This window comes from Falco rusticolus, chromosome 8 (assembly GCF_015220075.1).
Source record: "Falco rusticolus isolate bFalRus1 chromosome 8, bFalRus1.pri, whole genome shotgun sequence".
Classification (NCBI taxonomy): Eukaryota; Metazoa; Chordata; class Aves; order Falconiformes; family Falconidae; genus Falco; species Falco rusticolus.
The window spans coordinates 58,403,654-58,423,814 of NC_051194.1; the positions used below are offsets into that span (position 1 = coordinate 58,403,654).

The 20,161-nt window shown below is 39.3% G+C and overlaps 2 protein-coding genes across 11 annotated transcripts in view; one reads left to right on the plus strand and one right to left on the minus strand.

The window, feature by feature from the left end:
• The window catches only part of LOC119152464 (UDP-glucuronosyltransferase 1A1-like), a 42,471-nt gene extending 35,316 nt beyond the window's left edge, over positions 1-7,155 (minus strand). Inside the window, exon 1 of one of the 2 annotated variants that reach the window (XM_037397801.1) lies at positions 6,879-7,155. In XM_037397801.1, the coding sequence (XP_037253698.1) occupies positions 6,879-7,093 (215 nt within the window). In that variant the 5' untranslated portion in view covers positions 7,094-7,155. Of the gene's footprint in view, positions 1-6,860 lie in introns of both variants that reach the window. The other variant, XM_037397800.1, reaches the window with a different exon arrangement.
• Positions 1-20,161, plus strand: part of USP40 (ubiquitin specific peptidase 40) — a 37,983-nt gene that overhangs the window by 287 nt on the left and 17,535 nt on the right. For 4 of the 9 annotated variants that reach the window (XM_037397786.1, XM_037397785.1, XM_037397791.1 and 1 more), the window contains exons 2-17: positions 479-573; positions 2,712-2,928; positions 3,469-3,536; positions 4,521-4,634; positions 5,228-5,392; positions 5,926-6,072; positions 10,241-10,384; positions 11,323-11,451; positions 11,968-12,066; positions 12,417-12,524; positions 14,208-14,529; positions 15,042-15,123; positions 16,153-16,324; positions 17,103-17,187; positions 18,333-18,403; positions 19,565-19,884. In XM_037397786.1, coding sequence (XP_037253683.1) covers positions 2,730-2,928; positions 3,469-3,536; positions 4,521-4,634; positions 5,228-5,392; positions 5,926-6,072; positions 10,241-10,384; positions 11,323-11,451; positions 11,968-12,066; positions 12,417-12,524; positions 14,208-14,529; positions 15,042-15,123; positions 16,153-16,324; positions 17,103-17,187; positions 18,333-18,403; positions 19,565-19,884 — 2,225 coding nt within the window. In that variant the 5' untranslated portion in view covers positions 479-573; positions 2,712-2,729. Of the gene's footprint in view, positions 1-8; positions 85-478; positions 574-2,684; positions 2,929-3,468; positions 3,537-4,520; positions 4,635-5,227; positions 5,393-5,925; positions 6,073-10,240; positions 10,385-11,322; positions 11,452-11,967; positions 12,067-12,416; positions 12,525-14,207; positions 14,530-15,041; positions 15,124-16,152; positions 16,325-17,102; positions 17,188-18,332; positions 18,404-19,564; positions 19,885-20,161 lie in introns of those variants that run through there. The other 5 variants (XM_037397788.1, XM_037397792.1, XM_037397787.1 and 2 more) reach the window with 4 other exon arrangements.

Here is a 20,161-nt window from a genome sequence, read left to right on the forward strand (position 1 = left end):
AGTGGGGCTCAGCGGGGACGAGGGGCCGTGCATCGCTGGCTGCGGGCGGCAGGCCTGGGTCACCGGTCCTTGTCTTCGGTACCGGTGAGACCGCGTCTGAAGACTGGGCCCGGCTCCGCGGGGGCTCCAGGGCTGGAGCATATGGGAGGCAGAGAGAGGCAGGGGCAGCCGGCGGAGGTCAGCGGGGTGGAGACCGTGCTGCTGTGGTTTTTGCAGGGGGTGCGCTGTAGTAGGATGAGCGGTGCCAGACCCAAGTCATAGCATGGGAGGTTCCCATCAGAGATAAGGAATGGAGGGGAGTGCCTTCCAGGCGTTTTAGGATCTCCTTGCATGGAGTTATTCCGGATTTGGCAGGGCGAGGCCCAACTAAGTGATGCGCTCTAAATTGGCCCAGCTTTGTGAGGCTGTTGGGCCAGAGGCATTATCCAGAGATTTGTTCTAATCTATATTACTGTATGATTTTTTTTTTTTTTTTAAGAGGAGGCTCCTAACAGCAGTGCTTTGAGGATCCAGAAATAAGGAGCGAGGGAGGATTTGGCACTGTCCTGGTGAACTGCTTCTCTGGAGTGGTGGGTGGGTACAGCAGACCGTCATACAGTGAGATGGTTGCTGTCTCCTAGATATGCACCTTTCTTATGGTGAACAAATCTATTAGGAGCGAGCTTTGTGCTCTGGGATTAGGAAAATAGGAAGGGTCATAATCTTTGTGTGGCTAAATGCTAAGTGCAGCAGGCCTAACTGGAAAAGTGAATGAAGGCTGCAAAGCAGTTTGGAAAGACTACTAAACCTAATAATTATGTCTTGAAGCATGTGGGGTGGGACCTTTACAGACTTGGGTTTTTATAGGCAGTCAAAGCATAAGAGCTGCATTCAGAGCAGAAAAACCTAATGCAAAGAAATCAAAATTATTTCTTTCCCATCTATGTTCATTAAGAAGTATCTCCATCCATCTTATTTTGTGGGGATTTATATGGGGATACCTGTTGTATGAAATGCTGAAGAAGCATTATAGAACAAGCAGAGTGAACTCTGCCATACTGCTTCATAGTATCAGCTCTGAGCATAGCCTTTTGCCTAAAAACTGCTCTACTGTGGGAAGGACTAAAATAGGCTTAATGTAATGCTATGTTATAAAAAGACTTGTAGGAAACTCCTGATGAACTACAAGTTGGTTGAATAGAGAGCTATGAAGTATGTTCGGCTATTCAGAAGGCATTTGACAATGTTTGACTGAAAGCTCTTAAAGAAATTAAGCTGACACAGGAGAAGAAAGCTGTTGCTTAATTAAATAATTAGCTAAAAGATAGTAAACAGAAGATCAGCTGTCACAGAGGGGAGGTACTTTGTGTTTTTGCTGGGGCCTGTGTTTAGCATGTCATAAACTCTCGGAAATAAATAGTGGGTGCTGAGGTGATTAATTTTTCTTGTGAAATCGGCGGATTTATTGCAGTAAAGACAAGTGCCATCAGTGAAGCTTTATAAGACCTTTATGTTGATAGGCAGCTGAAATGAAGCAAAAGCAGGTAATGGTCATTGTAGATGAGTCCAGAGAGGTGTAGTGTGGGGCAGAGATGATAACAGCTTTGCAGTTATATATATTCACATGTGTATTTCTGTAAAGTGTGTATATAGTGGTGGGGTTTGAAGTAAGCATACAGGAGTGAGACCTTGGGGTAATAATAAACATTGCTTTTAAAAAAGTAGCTTAGTGCTCAGCAGTTCTTACAAAAAGAGAACAAACCAGAGCAGCATTATTTAGCTATAGGCGGCCATGGTTTGTGCATATCTTGAACATTGTACGCAGATGTGGTCCTCTGATCTCAGAAAAAAGTAAAGAAGCTTGAGGGGGTCAGAGCAGTTAGATAAGGATAATCAAAAAAAGGGGACAAGTTTGGTTGTAGGGATGAATACGTCTTTGTGGAAGCTTTTATCTGGAAGAGATACCTGAGTGGAGTATGATAAATATCTGTAAAATTGCATGCAGACTGAGGGTAAAGAGGGGAGTGATTATTCACTGCTTCAGTATGAGTTACAATACTATAAAGTAGCTCACTGCTAATGCAAGAGCTACAGCATACCAAATGAAATTACGGGGTGACAAGTACAAAAAAAAAAAGGGAGTTATCTTTGGGAGTCCTGGTACATGCTAAGAGGTCACAAGGCTTCCAAAAAAAGAAGAAAATTCTGTAAGAAGACTTAGTTGATGTTGAGTTTCTGGCTCAAACATCTGGAAGCAAAGATAATATTTATTCTTGACTCTTACTACACTTTTCCCATCTGAACTGGCCAATACCAGAGACAGGTTACTTGTGCACATGGATTTGTTGAGAGACGGTGCAGGGATTTTGATGAGTTTGAGAGGCCTTATGTACCTTTCAGGCAGGAAACTGTCCAACTTGAACACTAGTTAATTATGGATGTTTAGAAGGACCTATTTATTTTTCTGTATGCTCATGCAAAATTGAAATGTGATATATTTGATTTTAGTTAAAAGTCTAGTCAGACCTGTGCTAACATAAATGCTTTTTTGTTACTTAATGTATGTTTTTGTATGGATCTGACATAAGTTTTTAGAGTGAACAGAGTAAGATGAAGAAAGTTACAACAAATTCTTCAGTCAGGGCTGAAAGGTTTATCTTGGAGGATTAGAGGTGGGTGGATTAAATTGCATTTTTTTTTTTTAGTGAATAGATTATTTTATATTTTTAAAGGACTGGTTTGCCTTCACAATGTTTGGAGACTTATTTGAAGAGGATTTTTCCTTTATTTCAAACAATCATTGTGGAAAAGGGAAGAAATCAAAGCCCAGAGATTCTGAGCCTCCAGCTCCCAGGGATTTCACCAACCTAAGTGGTATCAAAAATCAGGGTGGGACCTGCTACCTCAATTCCCTTCTGCAGACGTTGCTTTTCACACCTGAATTTAGAGGTAATGTGTTCAAAATCTTCTTAAAATGATGTTGGAGTTGATATTTTACAGTGACTTGCATTTCTAGGTTTTTTATTAAAGAAACACCACAAATATAGATAGTTTTCGGGAACAGTTCCTTTGGTTCACTTAGAATAAGTTACCACAGAAAACTCGGAGCTGTTGGTATGTAAAATTATTATCCTCACTTCTGCACAAAATGTAAGAAAAGCAACATTTACAATTCTTACAGGTGGATAGTTACAGTTTATGTAAATAAGAGAGGTTACTGCTGGCTATACAGTATCATTTTTTTAATGGAACTGCTACAATTCCTGAAGAAATATTTTGCCATCTGAACACCTTCATGCTTACTTCTGCTTTATTGTAATAGCTTGAACCAGTTGCAAGGATGAATGATATTCAGAAATGTTGTGTAATGTCTTTGTTTGCCAGAAAGAATAGCATCATAGAGCTTGACAGTTAAAATCTTTAAAGGTAAGTCTTTGGAGAGGAAATATTGTCCTCTTTTTAAATAGGCATTTTTCTTTACAATTTCAGAGGCACTGTTCTCTCTAGGACCTGAAGAACTTGGGACTCTGGATGATAGCAGTAAACCAGATGCAAAGGTATTCAAAATTTTCTTGTGTTGATTTGGAAGGATGTAATTTCAATTCACATGAAACTTCTTATAAGAATGCATGAAAGCCTAAGTTTGATACTGAAAGGCAGTTTGGCTGGCCAATTACTTGATTTTTCACACAGTTGTAAGTTTTCAGTGCCATAAGCTTTTGCTTCAGAAGTAAGATACTGAGCCTGTTTCTGCCAAAATTGATAGCAGAGATCATTTTGTCAAGGGGAGCAGGAGCAATCCCAAATTCTGTACAGTCCTTTTCTTAGGTATTGTTTTTTTTCTCTTCTGTAATTTAAGCTACAGTGCTATGACTTTATTTGTCTCCAGAAGAAAAGTAATGTGTGCAGTCTAGATGACTGCTCTCTGAGGGTTTAGCAGCCCACCCATGCACAAGATGGTGTGGGACTGCAATTTAATATTTGTTTAAAAATACTAAAAATGTTAAAAGTGCTTACGAAGTTGGCTAGAGAATTTTGCTCTTTAGTTCTTGGGTTAAAATGAAACAACTGGTTGCTTGGAAAAGTTTTCTTCCTAAGTCCAAGATAAATATAGGTAGCTAATCAAGCTTGTTGACACTAACCATATGCCTTCCAACCAGCCACCAAACCCTTTACTGGAGCAAGGAGTAATAGCACATGTTAATTCTGTCTGTCATGATGTTTTGTAGCTGGGGTTTTAGGGTTTAGTGTTATGAGAAATATCAGAGAAAAAGTTCTCCTTTTTTACTCTGGTGATGGCTATGGTTTTGCTGTGTCACAAAATGTATGTTCTGTGACTATTTGGCTGAGTAACATGAGGCACTGTACATTTTTGGGAACAAAGTCTGACTGATGTTTTGGTGTGAATTGAGTAATGTGTTATGAAATCCACAGGCAGCAGTGGTTTATTAAAAGTTTTGTACTAAATTATTTTCCTGTTTTATTTAAATTATAGGTTTGAAGACTCTTTCTGATCTGATAGGTGGTTTTTTTTTTCCTAGGTTCGAATAATTCCATTACAACTTCAACGGTTATTTGCTCAGCTTCTGCTCTTGGACCAGCAGGCTGCATCTACAACAGACCTTACTGAGAGCTTCGGGTGGAACAGCCATGAGGTACAAATCGCCATCAGTGACACCATCATTAATAAACTTTTTCCAAAATGGAGAAGATTTTTTTTTTAACTCTGACACTTTAAGAAATAATTAAAGCTGTGGAAACAGCACTGAATTGGGTCAATGATTGTTGTATGCTCTTGTATCTCTGCAGAAGTATGTGGCAGTTGTTTACACCAAGCAACAAAATAAAATTGTTCTGTTAGATACAATTTCAGTAGCTTTTCCTTTTATTTTTACAGGAACATTTTCTGAACAGTAATTGGGGTTCTTGCCCTCAAATACTTAGATTACCAAAAGTGAAGTTTTAGAATTTAGTCTAAATCTACCCAAGTGAAAATGGTCTTGTGTGTTATAGTTTATGTACTTGTGGGTACTTAGAGAACATAACTAAATTAAGAATAATAAGTAATAATAAAGGTAGTATTCTACTAGCTTTTTACTTTTTTTGCTATTTCACTACTCAAGGTAGTAAATATATGGGTAGTCATTGAGGCAGCTGTCTGTCACACTTAATATATGTTGTTTTTAAGCAATAAGCAAAGCAGATGGCACTATTTTATTTTTTCAAGTTTGTTTTTTTATTCATGCAGGAAATGAGGCAGCATGATGTGCAGGAATTAAATCGGATTCTGTTCAGTGCTTTGGAAACTTCTCTTGTGGGCACTTCAGGTCATGACCTTATTAATCGATTGTACCATGGGATTGTCGTCAACCAGATTGTTTGTAAAGAATGCAAGAATGTCAGTGAGAGACAGGTAAAGCCAGGTGATTTTCCAGGATAGGTTTGTTTAGTGTGTTGAAGATGCTTTAGATGTGCTTTATTTTTTTTAAACTCCAAAAATAATGACATCTTTTTTCTGTGTCACTGGTGGCCTTGTTGAATCTAGGTAGTGTGTGTTGATTAGGCCACTGCAGACTTGAAAACACGAAAATTATGCATGACTTTAAGTCTTGGCTGGCATTTTCTAAACCACCTACATCAGGCTGTGACTCAGGGGTAAAAAAAACAAGTGTTGCATCGTCTTGAGTTGGCAGGTGTTGCCTTTAGTAGATGTGGTTAGCAGAGTGCTGCAGGGAGGTAGCAACAGTAAAACATTATATTTAGTCTTTTATGCTCTTTGTAATTTAAAAAAAGTTTGGGTTTTTTAAATTTTCTGTGCATATATGGGGGTTTTTCCCCATAAGCATGAATGCTTAACGTCTGCTGTGGTGAATGGGATGAATGTCTTTCTGATGTACCATGAACTTAACGCTTACTACCTTATTTTTTTGTTGTACTTCTGCATAGGAAGATTTCTTAGACCTAACAGTGGCAGTAAAAGGTATTGCTGGCTTGGAGGAAGCCCTGTGGAATATGTATGTAGAAGAAGAGTACTTTGAAAATGAGAACTTGTATCGATGTGGAGCCTGTGATAAACTTGTTGAAGCTTCAAAGGTATAAAGCATCGGTGATTCTCGTGTTCAGTTTGGTAACAGTTGGGATATTTGTTTACATTGCTGTGTCTGCCCTCTTAACTCTGAAATAAAATCTGTGTCTTTAATCAGGCAGTATATGTGAAAGAGGATGCTGGAATTTGACCTGTGTGGTTTTTTTTTTTTTAAATCTCAGCAGTGTCAAGGAAAGCTCACGTGACTCATTTCTTGACTTGAATGTTGTTGCAGTCTTTAATCTAGCCAGTGGTGAATGGGATGGTGTGTAGTTTCAAGCTTCATTCACACACTACTAGTGCATCTGGCTTTGGGCATTTCATAGTATAGGCTAAGATAAGCAGGGGTCCTCAAACTGTGGCCTGCGGGCCAGATACGGTCCCCCAGGGTCCTTAATCCGGCCCCTGGTATTTACAGAACCCCCCGGCCCCTGCCAGGGGTTCAGGGGGGGAAACCAAGCAGCTGCAGATGGCTTCCTGCCGCTTCATGTGCATGCCGGCCCCCTGTTTAAAAAGTTAGAGGACCCCTGAGCTAGAGCATAAAACCCCCAACCAAACAGGTCCATGTCATGGAGAACCCACGTGGGACAGAAGAACATTGAACAACTGATGCTCTGCACAGGGACATGGGATCTGTTGATCCTGGTGTTGCATTGTTTCCTTGATGCTGAACAGGTTCTTGCGGTGATAAATTTTTAACACCTTAGTAGGTGTTTTCAGTATGTTTTGTAGTGCTAGAGCCTTCATATTAGGAGTAAGAATGTATTCGTGCAAGGAGCCATCTAGCTCTTCTAATGTGTAGGACACTGGGTATGTTTTCACCACGTATGCATCTGTCGTTCTCATATGCCAGCTTGCTTCTGGTGTAACCACCACCACTTCATGTCCTCTCTCGATGAGCTTTTCAACCACTTGCTGCATGCTAAGCCAGTGGCTTCCAGCCATGGGCACCACCAGGATTTTCCCTCCATCTGAGAGGCCAGGAAGGAGGAGGATAAAAATTGAGGCGCAGCAAAGCCGCAAAGTCATGTTCCTGTGGTCAAAGTACAGACTGTGGAAGAGTCTTTTCCTTCAGGCTGTAGCTTGAAAATGCTTTTGAGGGAAGCTGATTGGTTTATCTGAGGAGTTGTGCTGCTTTGTCATAATCTTCTAGTGAACAGTTTACTGCTTTGATCTGTGCTCAGCTGTGGTTAAGAACTGGGTTTGGGTTGTTTTTCTTGAAAAATATTTGTAAAGCTAAATGGGGTGACCCTTTCCTGTGCTGAGTCATCAAAGCTCTGATGTGTGGAGAACTGCTGACGTTAAGCCTGTGGTATTTATTGAGAATGGTCCCCAGGAGCTTAAGGTCATCCAGACTGTAGTACTCCTTTCTCTGCCTGGTTCCTGCCTTCACCTCTTGGCACCCTGGGAAGGCTTCAAATGCTTGACACTTGATGTTGGTATCCTCCAGAGGAGTTGCATGTGTGACCCCAAGTGCTTTGTTAAATGGTGGCGTGGCTGTTAATACTGGTCACTGTCTGTATGCCAGTGCAACCCTGTGCTGACAGCTTGTCCCTGTTTGTTTTGTTTACAACAGTTTGGACTGTTTTCCCCAACATAGTAATTGAATTTAAGACTCTTTGTGTCTTGTCATCTGTCCCCAGAGCCAGGGAAGGACAGCCCAGTGAGAGTTTTATGGGAGTTGTAGGTCTTTAAATTGCATTTTTCCAGAATGATAAAAAGTGGTGTTTGGTTTTCTTCTGTACTAATTTTGCATGTTGTGATTTTTGTATAAAAACTTGCTCCTTTTTCCTGTTGTTCCCACTATTTTTTGTAAAAGGGAAGCAGACAAAGACCGTTAATGCACTCTGCCTTTGACATATTTTGCCTCTTTCACATCAGCGAAGCTCTTTGGCCTACTGCATGACTCTTCTGCAGCAGGATAAGTGCATTCCAAACCTTGCAGCACTCTTAATGTGGAAGGTAATAGTTGCAAAGGCAAGCTGAGGACAGCTAAAATTAATCAGTGGCTTGAGAGTTCAAAGGCATGTGCCAATGCCTCATGGGTCTTGGTTGTAAGCACTTATTTGAGTTAAAATTTTGCTGAGTTCAACAGAGTGTGAGACAACAGTTGCTTACCTCTTAAATATGCTCATCCATGCAAGAATACAGTGGGAACTCCAAACTTGGGTAAGAAGTCGCATAGCTGGGGGTGGAGGGTTGTGAACGGAGAGCCTCGAGAGAGGGGCTGTGCTGGAAGGCTGTAGCAGGAAGGAGGAACGTTGTGTCAGCACCACTGTTGCCTGTGGCTCTGTGGCCCTGCCAGCACGACGTGTGTGATCACAGCAGACTATAGTGTGAGTCAACACTGGCAGCAAGTGTGGTGCCAGCTGAGTCACTCCAGCCTTGGTGGCAACATTAAGAAGGCAGCCGCCTAACAATGTGACCGCCTGCCCACGCTAGCCTGTTTCAGAAACAAGATGGCCCATACCTACCCACTCCATTCCTCCTCTGTGGGTCTTTGGGTATTATTCTTCCCCCTTTTTTTTGTTGGCCTCTAGAGAGAGTAGTAGTTGAAGAATCTCATGTTCCAAAACTTTATCAAATTTTAATGGTACAGTCGGATTCTCACCCTTAACTTGGAAGAATGTGCAAATAGTCTTCATAACTGATGCAAATGGATTACCTAATTCAGGGTGTTTCTTAAACCATGTCATGTTCCTGGGAGTCCTCCTGTTAGGGCTTTGCAAATGGAGTGTTGGATGGAGAGGCATTGGAAAGGCTCAGAAGTGTGTCTGAATCTACAGCTCAATTCAGAGGTGATACAAGATGGTTGGTTTTGCTTCATAGTAGGGTTCCTGATGTGTTCACGCACCAAGTTGTTCAATCTTGATTAATATTCTTCCTTACTAAAACGGATTATGTTGTTTTTCCTGCCTTGAAGGTCCCCTCCTGTATAAACGAGGAGACTTTAACTCTTGCTTGGTTGTTCTGTGGCTGGCTGTAGGGTCTTCCAGGGTACACCTACCCCATGCCACTCAAATGGCACAGCATCATGCTCGTTTACTGTAGCCCACAGATCTTGGTCACAGCCCTTTTCTTCAAGCAGCCTGGCAGATTTTAAGCAAGGTGCCATTGTGATATATTCTGGTGACATTTTTAAGACCATTTTCTCCATTTGGAGGCAGCCCGACAGTCACTTGGCAACAGTCTGCAAAATACACTGTGGGAGTGATCTGTTTTTCTGGACAACATACCTGTTGGAACTAGTTACACTGTTACAGATAGTATAATTTCTGATTTCTGCATTTGAAAACACTGTGCCTGTATGGGCCCTAACCTATACTTGGGGTCACACAACCCTAGAGAACTGGAAGGCTTCTCAAAGGTCATTGGAATAAACCTCAGGTGATGTACAAATACTGTGTTTGGAGGAGATGGTCGGGATGGGGCCAGAAGAGTAGTAGCCCCAGCCTCAGCAGGGCTTTTCCTGACAGCAAAAGCAAGCGTGTAGACTACATTTATAGTTTGAGCTTCATTTGTAGCTGTTGGTGGGGTTTTTTTGGGTGGCTTTGGTGCCTGCGCCAGATGCTGAGCACCCTACTGTTGTTCGTCTGGGAATGGTGAAGCTACCATGAAGCTTTGTCACCTTTCTGCAGTGCCTGCTGTTCAGCAGCAGCAATTGAGCATTTGTATTTTTTTCTCTGGGCTCCCAGGGTCTGTGTTGGGACTGTTGGTGGCAGGTGCTGTGCAAGGGGACAGGAGCAAAATTGCTGGGAAGATGCTGTATAGTCTTGACTTCATACGTAAACACAGGGGGTTTGAAGCAGTTGCTTCTTAGTATGAATTTCAAGAAAATCCTCTGTCAAAGAATGTGGGCTGTGGAAATGTAATTAATTACTGGCTACAATTTCAGCAATGTCCTTCATTTTCTATAGCGGGGTAAATTGTGGGACTGGTGATCTCTGTTCAGGGAAGATGTAGGGCTTAACAGAAGGGAAGGATCTTGATTGCTTTTTGGATGTGTAGTTGGTAGGGAAAATGAGAATTAAGGAAGAAGTTTTAAAAATGGAGACACTGGTCATGTCTGCCTTGTTGTAACGAAGCTTTGTTGGAAAATAAGTTGACCGTAGCAAGGTGGAAACACTATTCTGTTATAATAGTTGTGCTTACAGGTTTTTTTAAATCACTTTACAGTCTGCTAAGCTGCGGAAGTTGCCGCCCTTTCTCACCATTTCTCTCCTGAGATTTAACTTTGATTTTGAGAAGTGTGAACGGTACAAGGAAACAAGCTGCTATACATTCCCCATCCAGATAAATCTGAGGCCTTTTTGTGAGCAGGTTTGTACTGTTGAATTTGTTAAATTTTCTATGTAATCAGCAGAGAACAGATATCTCAAGGACAAGTTATCTTTTATTTTGCATTTTGTCAGGGAAAGGTATTCAAGACATTTAGCGTGTTCTCCTCTGTCCCTAAATCCAAATTTCTGGAATTCCAGTTTGTTTCCACTTTTAACTGAGTGGGAAATACCTCGTAGCTACATGGGGGTAGAAGGTGTAATAATTATGTAAAACTTAATCTGATGGTTCCTTTAAAGGAAGATTGTCACCTGGAAACTAAAATTTATATTTGTATTGTCATTGTCTGATAACATAATTTATAAATTTAGCTGTATATGTTCTATGTGCCTGTAGTTATTTAATTTTTCTTGGAATCTGTCTTTGTATTCACATATATGTATATTGATTGTAAACTGAGCTGAACCATTGCTTGATGACAATTTTTGATCTTTAAAATATATAAAGAATACATTTAATAGAGGCACTGTTACTGAAAAAGACATTTTTCTTATTGAAATGTTGCAAAGTAAACTTCAAAATTTCTCAGTGTTTGCTTGTGTTTGAAGAAGCTTTTTTCAGTTGGTTTATGTATATAAATGTGTTGCTTGTTTGTTCTCTAGTCTTTTAAACGAAATAAACCTGGTTATGAAGTTTGAGCTGTTCTATTATTCTTATCAATATTTCATTATTTTAATTTTTGAATTTCCAGTATTGTTCAGAATCGCGCTGAAAAGGTGGCTTAAAAGCCCATGCGTTGGTCCATGGCTTGTGTTGGTCTGTACCTTGTGTTCCCCAGCCCTGAAAAGCCATTTCAATCTCTGCACGTGCAAATGCTCACTGAGAAGTATCTGAAACTAAGCTGATGGGGTAAAACTGTCCTTGTGTGAAAGATTTACTGATATATGTTATTGTTACTATTATTGTTTTTCTTTTCAAAGACTGAAATGGATGATTCAGAGTACATGTATGAGCTCTTCTCTGTTATTATACATAAAGGTGGCTGCTATGGAGGACACTATCATGTTTATATCAGAGATGTGGATGAATTAGGAAACTGGCAATTACAAGTAAGTCCTAAAGGTGTTTCTTCCTTGCTTGATATATCTCATTTTTCATAAAAGTGCTGAGAACTAGTGGATGAAAATGTACATCTAAACCAGTTAATATTTTAGTGGGGTGTTTGGTCTCTTACACAGTGGAAAAACAGAGTTCTCAATGAGGTATGATCTCTGCGAAGATTTTGTAGCAAATTTTAGCTTTCTGATATGTTGAACTATCTCACATGACTGTGCTAGTCTTGACCAAAGGTATTAATTCATTTGGGAAAGAAAAAGTGAACCCAGTAATTTTAGTGAATAACTCTGGCTGTTTGTAAATAATGCAAACGCCTTTTTTTGGGTTTTTTTTGTTTTTAAAAGGATATTCTGTACGACAATATACGGTCTGTAGCAGGTGGTAGAGGCAGCTAATCAGAACTTTCTTCACACTTCTAAATTGTGCATGCTAATGTTGGTACAGACTATAAACAAAACCTACTAGTTGTGTGTGAAACAGTATTTGTGAGTCTTATTTTTCTTACACAGGAAGAGGACAGACTGATTGAAGATAAGCTTTTAAGAGAAACTGAAAATGCTGAAGAAATAGAAAATCCATTGGCAGTCTTAAAAGGGATTTTTTCAGAGGTATGGTATGTAAGGAGTTTATTGCTTTGATTTTGATATCAGGGAACACAGAAAAAGGGTTTGGTCTATGCAAGGGTGGGCAGGTTTAAGTGTACAGAACTCTTCTAGACTTACTGTGAAGCATATAAAACTTCTAATTTAACTGACTGTAATACTAATAGTGGCTCTTCATACCAAAAAGGGCCTCTTTTGAGTATTTCTTAAGTTGCATACTGAAGCTGTTACAAAAGGTGATGTTACATTGGATTATTAACAAACAAGAATGATTTGAACGCTTCAGAATTGGCTTCTTTGTGTTGATCCCTTGACTTTTTCAGCCTTCATTATTCCAGTTTTTAATTTATCTGTAGGAAGAATCTAAACAAATTCCCGTGGATCAATTAGGGCAGAGATTATTAGAGAAAAAAGGGGTGTCCTGGAATAAGAAATACCGAAAACAATATGGAGCATTACGAAAGGTAATATGCATGTATGTTAGTTTGGTTTTTCTACTGATAACTTTACATGTATATTTCTACTGAATAGTCATTATTAGGATGGTAATTGAAAATACTGGCCCTTGGACTAGCAAGACGCAATATGTGTAAGAGAGGTTTGTAAGATAAATTAGTAGACTAGGGAGCATGAACAAGATTCTCAAGGGATTGTCTGCCTGAAAGCTTGTATCTTTTTTCTCTATCTATATGGTTGACCTATAAAAAATTAATCTTACCTACTGAACCTTGTATCTGCGGATGAAGCTGCAACAGCACTACTATCACTTGAACATGAGAGCGGCGATGAGAATTAGAGGAAATACAGTACCTCTTCAATCATAACAGAAATGAAGCTTTGAAAATGTGTGCCACTTCTCTGTTGATTAGGGCATGTCCATAAAATTAATACTTCCACTAAAATTTTGTTTGTCCTATTGTTCACTGTATCTAATGCTTTAAGGAAAATACTTTAGCATTTGCGTTACAAATATGTGGAAGAATCAGTGTTTTGACTGTTTCTTGTATAGAGCTAACAATGCAGTTTTCACAATAGTTAATTAAATGTACTTGTGAAATCTGGATGTGAGTCTTCTGTGGAAGTAGATGCTTTGACTTTGACAGGGAAGGGATAGAAACAAGTTGCGAGCAACCCAATATTAACCATTGCAAAGTTTGAGTGCTATTGTGAATATTACTAAAGCAGACTTTTCACAAGTGCTGTATCTATACCAAAAGCAGTTGATCAGTGCAGGACTTGCCTTATTGAAATAAATGTAAATTGTTTTATGCTTTTTGAAGTATCAAATGAGTGTTTTACATTATGATTAAAACAAATTCATATTTTTGAGGGTTTGTTTGGGGCTTTTTTTGAGGGGGTGGGCTGTTTTTTGTAGTTTTGTGGGGAGGTTGGAGCTTGGTTGTTGTCCACACATGCTCCGCATCCCTGAAGAGCCACGATTTTTTTATGTAAATTGGACACAAAGCTTGTTTGAAGCATGCAGATAACGTGAAAGGAGGGGACAGAGTAGATAAACTATGTGAAATTGAGTGAGTAGGTTTCAAGTTCTTCAGATGACACATCAGGCAGCGTTAATTTGGGTGAGATACAGTTCAGCAGACCAGATTGAGTTTGAGATCCCTCTCTGGTAAATACAGAAGGGAGGACTTCTGCAGGGACTAGGGAGCAGAAAGTACTGATGTCGGAGGGCTAGATCAGTTGGGATGGTACTGTGTGTCTGATAAAGCAGAGATTTTTGATTGCCTGTAGTGTCACTCCCTGTGCTGCCTTTCCAGGGAGAGTATGTGCTTGTAAGAAGTGTTTTGAAATGATTTCAGTGTCTCAAGCAATCCTTGAAATTCAAAAGTTAGTCTGATTTAGTATTTAGTGATGCATCTATGCTAAACAATTCTTCTGCCACTTCTCGCGTGTTAGTTTGAAGTTACGTAAGAAACAAAGCCAGCAACAGTATATAAAAGATCAGACAGGTAAGGTGGTAGAAAGAGACTACATTTTTCTGTCTACAATACATTGAGGAAGCATCACAAAACCAAGTTTGAGGCGCTGGGGTTTGTGTATCAATTTGACGATGAATCACGTGAAGTAGCTAGTGCAGGCTGCTGTATTTAAAACTGGGTATCTTCATCTTGTTCTTGCTTTCCTTTTAGTATTTGCAGAATCATCCTCAGATATTTCATTTCAGTCCTGATGAAAATAAGGTTGGTCTGAAGGAAAAACAGAAGCTCCTGTTTATGTCAGATTCTCAAGGACAAGATCTCCAAAGCCGCCCTCAGAAGAATGATGTCCAGTGGAAAGCAGAAAAAAAACCTACAAGGCTAAGGGACAGTTCTGCTGGTCACCATTGGTTTGATCTGAATGATTCAAAAGTCCAGCCGATCAAGGAGAAGGATATTGAGAAACAATTTCAGGGTAAAGAGAGTGCCTACATGCTGTTTTATCGAAAATCTCAGTTAAAAAGACCGCCTGAAGGTACACAAAACTCATCTTGATTTTTCTGGGGGCTTCCTTTGTTGGCGGTTTGTTTTCTGGAGGGCAAAGGCTGTTGGGCGTTTCTGTCCTTTCAAGAACTGAAGATAGAGTTTTCCTTCTAGTGATCATTTGAAAAAAGGGTTAACTGAAGATACAAAGAGGTTACCTCCGAGGAGGTAGTGACCAGCTAACTGATTATAGCTGACACTAACTTTTTTTCTAGTATGCTTCACAAATACTAGCAGAACATCTACTGAAACAAATACAAGTTACTAATGGCATTCATGTATCAGTTTCCCTTATGGAAAGATTGATGGGAAGAAGTAAAAGCACTTGTTTATTCTTTATATCAGCTTGTAGTTTAATTTTCTCTATTACAAAAGGATGCAACATTACTGCTCTGAATTTTCAATGCTTACCATACTGTAATGTCTCATCTTGATCACTTTTCTTGTTTGCCAAAACACATTTTAAGCAGCTGAGGCCAAACTAGCCTATATTATTTGTTGCAGCACGAGGAAATCCAAGGTACCAAATTCCTGAACACCTTCTGAATGAAATGAATGCTGCTAATACTGAGCTGCAAAAAAAGAGGTATATTAATGTAACTGTACCAATCTCTTAAACAGCATTCTTAATCTGCAGATCTCCGAAGTGATTTAAAATGAAAGAAACTCATTGAGTAGAGCCAGATACTAAAATGATTCAATGTCATAGAGATTAATCGAGGAATACAACTTGTATGTCCATATTCTGCCTTCTACTGGTTCCCTGCTTCCCTGTTAGTGGCATAACTAGGTGTTCTGCAGAATTTCAAGGGAAACGTACAGTTTTAAATTGTACCATTTTTTGTGTGAAAATTCAGTGCCATTCTGGAAGGAGAATGGAATACCTTCTCTTAATTATGTTTATAGAGGGAGTTCTCCATTGGGAGAAGGGGGAGTGACTTGCTTTACTGTGAAACAACAGATAAATGGTATCCTTTGCCAGAAACATGGAGGAAGGAGCTAGTGATATTCAGGTTGGTTGAAACTTTTCCTTCTGTTGAGGAACATACAGAACTGCTGATATGTCTGAATCGCAGTTAAGTTACCAAAATACAGACACACACGAGACACCCAGTCTTGTGTGGTATTTCCCTACTGTGTAAATTTCATTCCTTTACCTTTTTTCAAAGGCATACTTGCTGCTACATTTAGCTAATAGAACTGAATACAGGTATAAAGGAGGAAGGCATGGCTGTGTCTGTCCTGTCTCAGTTTCCCTGCAGTTTTTTCTGTCTCTGCATTTCAGTGGAGTACTGATCTGGAACACAGTCTGAAAATCTAAAGTCTCTACATCACCAAAGATGAAGTTTGTGTTTAGAAAGTCAGAAGCAAGGTGTAGAAACATGGCACTTGGTGTTATAGTACTTATGTGGAGCATATCTGTACTAGCTCTGTATTGTGCAATGTGTAAATCACTGTCATCTTTGCGTACTCCTTGATGGAGCGGGGAATGTGACTGTGAATTTAGCCACGAGGGTATCGGTTCCAGGACAACTGCACAGCCGCATCTCTGAGATAAGCTAGCCATTTGTCAGTGTTAAATTCATTGGTTTATTATTGTGTTATTCTTTCAAAGAGTGGAATGTGACTCGGCAAACAACGGCATTGATTTACATCTCCATTTGAGCTCATGTTACAAATTTCACAATGGGGCTTTGCATCCTTCACTTACTTGGAAAGAGAGTGTTGTGGATTTGACTATTGATAGAAGAAAAACACTGGGAGACCTTCGACAATCGGTATTCCAGGTATTTCCTATATTAAATGAACTCAAACACTTCATAATAACAAACATAACACTTACAAATTTATTTATGCCACAATTTTTATTTCAATGAGGAATTTTCAATAGTAAATGTCATTTTAGGGGGCTAAAAACTATATGGGTATACATAGAAGGAAACACTGGTTTCAGGTCTGTTCTCAAAGTATTGAAAAGCCGTGTAACTTTAATTAGGTAGACTGTAAAGTTCTCATAAGCTTATTATTTATATTTGGGCACCATGTACATGGATTGACGCTTTGCAGAACTCCAGGCTTGTTCTTAACATTCCAGTTTGTGACAGTTTTGTCTTTGTCTTCTCAAGGAGCTAGCTGGCCTTAAAAGGAAACAGGGTAGTTCAAGAAAAAAGAAAACTAATTAAAATAAACATTTAGCTTAACTATTGGATGTGGTATCTTTGCATTTATTCTCTACTATGTTAAAGGAATGTGACAGTTTGTAAAATGCTTTTTCATAGATATCTAAATGAAAGATGACTTAGTGTCTGCTTTTCCTGTACCTCACAATTGCTGGTTTGTGTCCAGCTGAAGCTATGTTTGACTATCTGTTGACTAGTCTGAAAGGGCAGATCCTAAATCCTTGACGGTTTCCTTCATTACTAGCCTTGTTGAAATAAATAGATGTGACTTCTTAAGTGTTACCAAGTGAGCTTGTTAGCCAGGCTGTAATAGCGTTCAGCAGAGTTATTGCTTGCTGGTGTTTTATTTTGTTTTTTGGGTTTTTTTTTTTCATTTTCCAAATAGATGTTGGAATCTTGGGAAGGAGACATGATTCTCAGTATTGCCAAGCCTTTACCAGCAGGACTGCATCTTTACCAGATACTTGATGGTAAGACTGCTACATATGAGGCTTCCATGTTGTTTATATGTTGTATTTACTGCAGACACTGAGAATTTCATATGTAAAACATCTTGGAGACATGTATTACCAAACAGTCTTCAAACTCAAACTTCTATGCAAGTCCACTGCTGTTATTTAGGACAATCTTATTAGTGAAATGAAGGGTGTTGAGACTTTTATATGTAATCTTTGTTGTGAAGTGCACTAAGACTGCAGATCTTAAGCAAGTTAAATACATTTGCTGACAAAAAAATATTAGTCTGTATTTTGACCTGGATCTGCTTATGAATGTTTTCATAGTATTTACCTGCTAGGTAGAGGAGAGGATGAAAGAGAGAAGCCAGGGTGACATCAAAGAAAAATGCAGGTTAGACTTAAGCTGAAGTAGGAATTTTGTAAAGAAAAATGCTTACATGGAGAATATATTTGTATTTTAAAATCATGAATTCTGTCTCCAGCTTTGCATCGTTATGCAATTCTAAGTGTTGGTCTCCAAAAACCTATTCAGCTATTTCAAAATTTTATAGCCTTTGTGGCCTGTTTCAGAAAATTGGGGTTCTAACAGAACATAACCCAACTTCCCATGACTGCCGACATCAGAATACAGAGGCACTCATAATTGCTGTAAATATTCTTCCACATGCTAGTGCAGTTCTTTAAATGACAATGACTTTAAAAAAAAACCTGAATCTGATTTATGGTAGGAAGGCAAAAGAAACTGCAGCATGGGCATTAGTATTTCAGAGAATGGGCTTGGAATGTATGGTATGTAACTTGTTTATTAAATCCAACCTTTTTATTTTAGATCCGTTGATTCACTGCTAAACCTCATGTAGATACTCCTGACTAAGCAGCTTTGCCCAGTGGTAACTTGGGCCTTGGTTTGCATGGGAAAGGAAGTTGAAACCTTTGTGCCCTCTTTACTCAGAGTGCTGTTGGGGTGTGTACCCACTTGAGTTGCTCTTGCTACATGAGTGAACCCTAACTTACCCACCATAAATGCTGACCACACAGCAGCTTTTGTAATGGTACGCTTGAGCCAGAGTAGAATGTGCCAACATATTTCAGTTTACCAGCTGACCTGCTTCTCTGTTTTGGTGTGAGCAAGAACTTGATGATTTGCTCCTTTTTAGGAGATGAGCTGACCCTGGATGGTGTCGGGCTGGCTGATGGAACAGACGTCTTTGTGTGGAATGGGAAAGAGGTAAAAGAACCAAATACCTTCTCTCCTTGTTAATTCTGAAGAGATAAGGCTTGATCTCCAGACATCTTTTTGGAAATGTCAGTCTGTTCTGCAGATGTGCTGCTGACACACCAATGTTGACTTTAGGGAGACCTCTTCAGCCTCGCGTAGGATACTGTGTTTTGACAGCTTGTCAATATATTTTGAGTGATGTACAGTGTGCTGCTTGGCAAAATCATAAACAGAATTAAACTATGCAGAATGCAGTATGGTCAGATTGATAGGTGCCTGTAGGTACCCAATGCCAGTTACACTGGAGTATATTCTGAAAACATCTGGTGCTTTTTGGAAGGAGGTTGGTTAATAGTAACGCATTAACAAGAACTTAAGCCCCGTTGCGAATCATTTCACATTTAAAGCTGGACCTGTCAGTGACTACTTCTGTGTATGGTCTCCCTGAAATACTATGCTCCTTTTCTAGTGTTGCATCTTCCTTTTAATAGTAAGGTTTCTGCTTAACTGTCAGAAGCTTGCCTCAGTGGTTATGTAACATGGCATTTTATTCCATCTTTGTAATGAAAAAACCCTCGTATTTTTGAAAGATCTTTGTTGCAAAAGTATGCATTTTCTTACTGATTTATCAAAAAACCCCATAAACACTCCAACATAAAACCAGAAGAGAACATCTAGTAACCGTTGTTCTTGTCTTGGTTGTACTTTTGGTATGGTATTCAGTACTCCAGCTTCCTGCATGATTGCATTGTCTTCAGGGAACTATATTCTTTTCTGAAGTTGAATATAAGAAAGGCCACGTTTTAAAATATAATTTTTGTGATCTACCCGAGTCACAATTTTGTGTGGTTCTTTAATGTCTTGAGGGGCTAAATTCCTCTGTTCTTAATCGAATTTAATCTGATATCGTGTCCACTGGTTTCTCAGCTACTGTTACCTTTTTGCAGGTATTTATTATACCTGCAGACCTGGAACATACCTTAGCATTATGCTTTCTCTTCCCAACATCTTTGAGTTACTTTAGTTTGTTCATTAGGTGTTTGGTCAGAGGTGGTTTAATAAGGAGGGAGGGTCCATCTTTTTGTCTCATTTTTATTGTTGTCATTGCTGTCTAGTCTCTTCTGTGTTTTATTGATCATCACTGCATAAATTTTGCATTCCTTACTTCAGGTTGGTGGTACAAAGGTGATGACAGGCCCTGATCATGAGCCTGTGGTTGTAAACGTTCTTCGTTTAGCGGAGTATAATGAAGGAGGGAAGGGCCAGCATTTCACAGAATCACAGCACGTCTTTTCATGCAGCACAAAACTGGGTGATCTGCACAGAGCTTTAGCACCGTCAGGAGGAATCATTCTAAAGAACAGCGCAGGACCAGATAAAGAAGCCAAGAACTGGGAAGTTTTTCGTGAAGAAGATATGAAAGAAACGGTCAAAAGTGTTGGTCTGACAGATGGATGCTCAGTACTAATCTTAGACAGCCATGACCAGAGGTAACAATTTGATTACAAATATAATGAAACAAAAAAAGCATTTTTGGCAAAATCTGTTCAGTTACAATTACGGTAGCTGTATATATGTTCATTTAACTAATTGTCACTTTGAGCTTTTTAATTCATGATATAGTAATCTTAAGGTTTGGAGATCAGGTACTTAACAAGCATTAGATAGTTATTTGCTCTTAAAGTGCAGGTGCAGTCATATCCTTTGACTTTACATTTGTAAAGGGAAAAACCTTGTGAGAACAACTTGCTTCCAATGTGGTGGTAC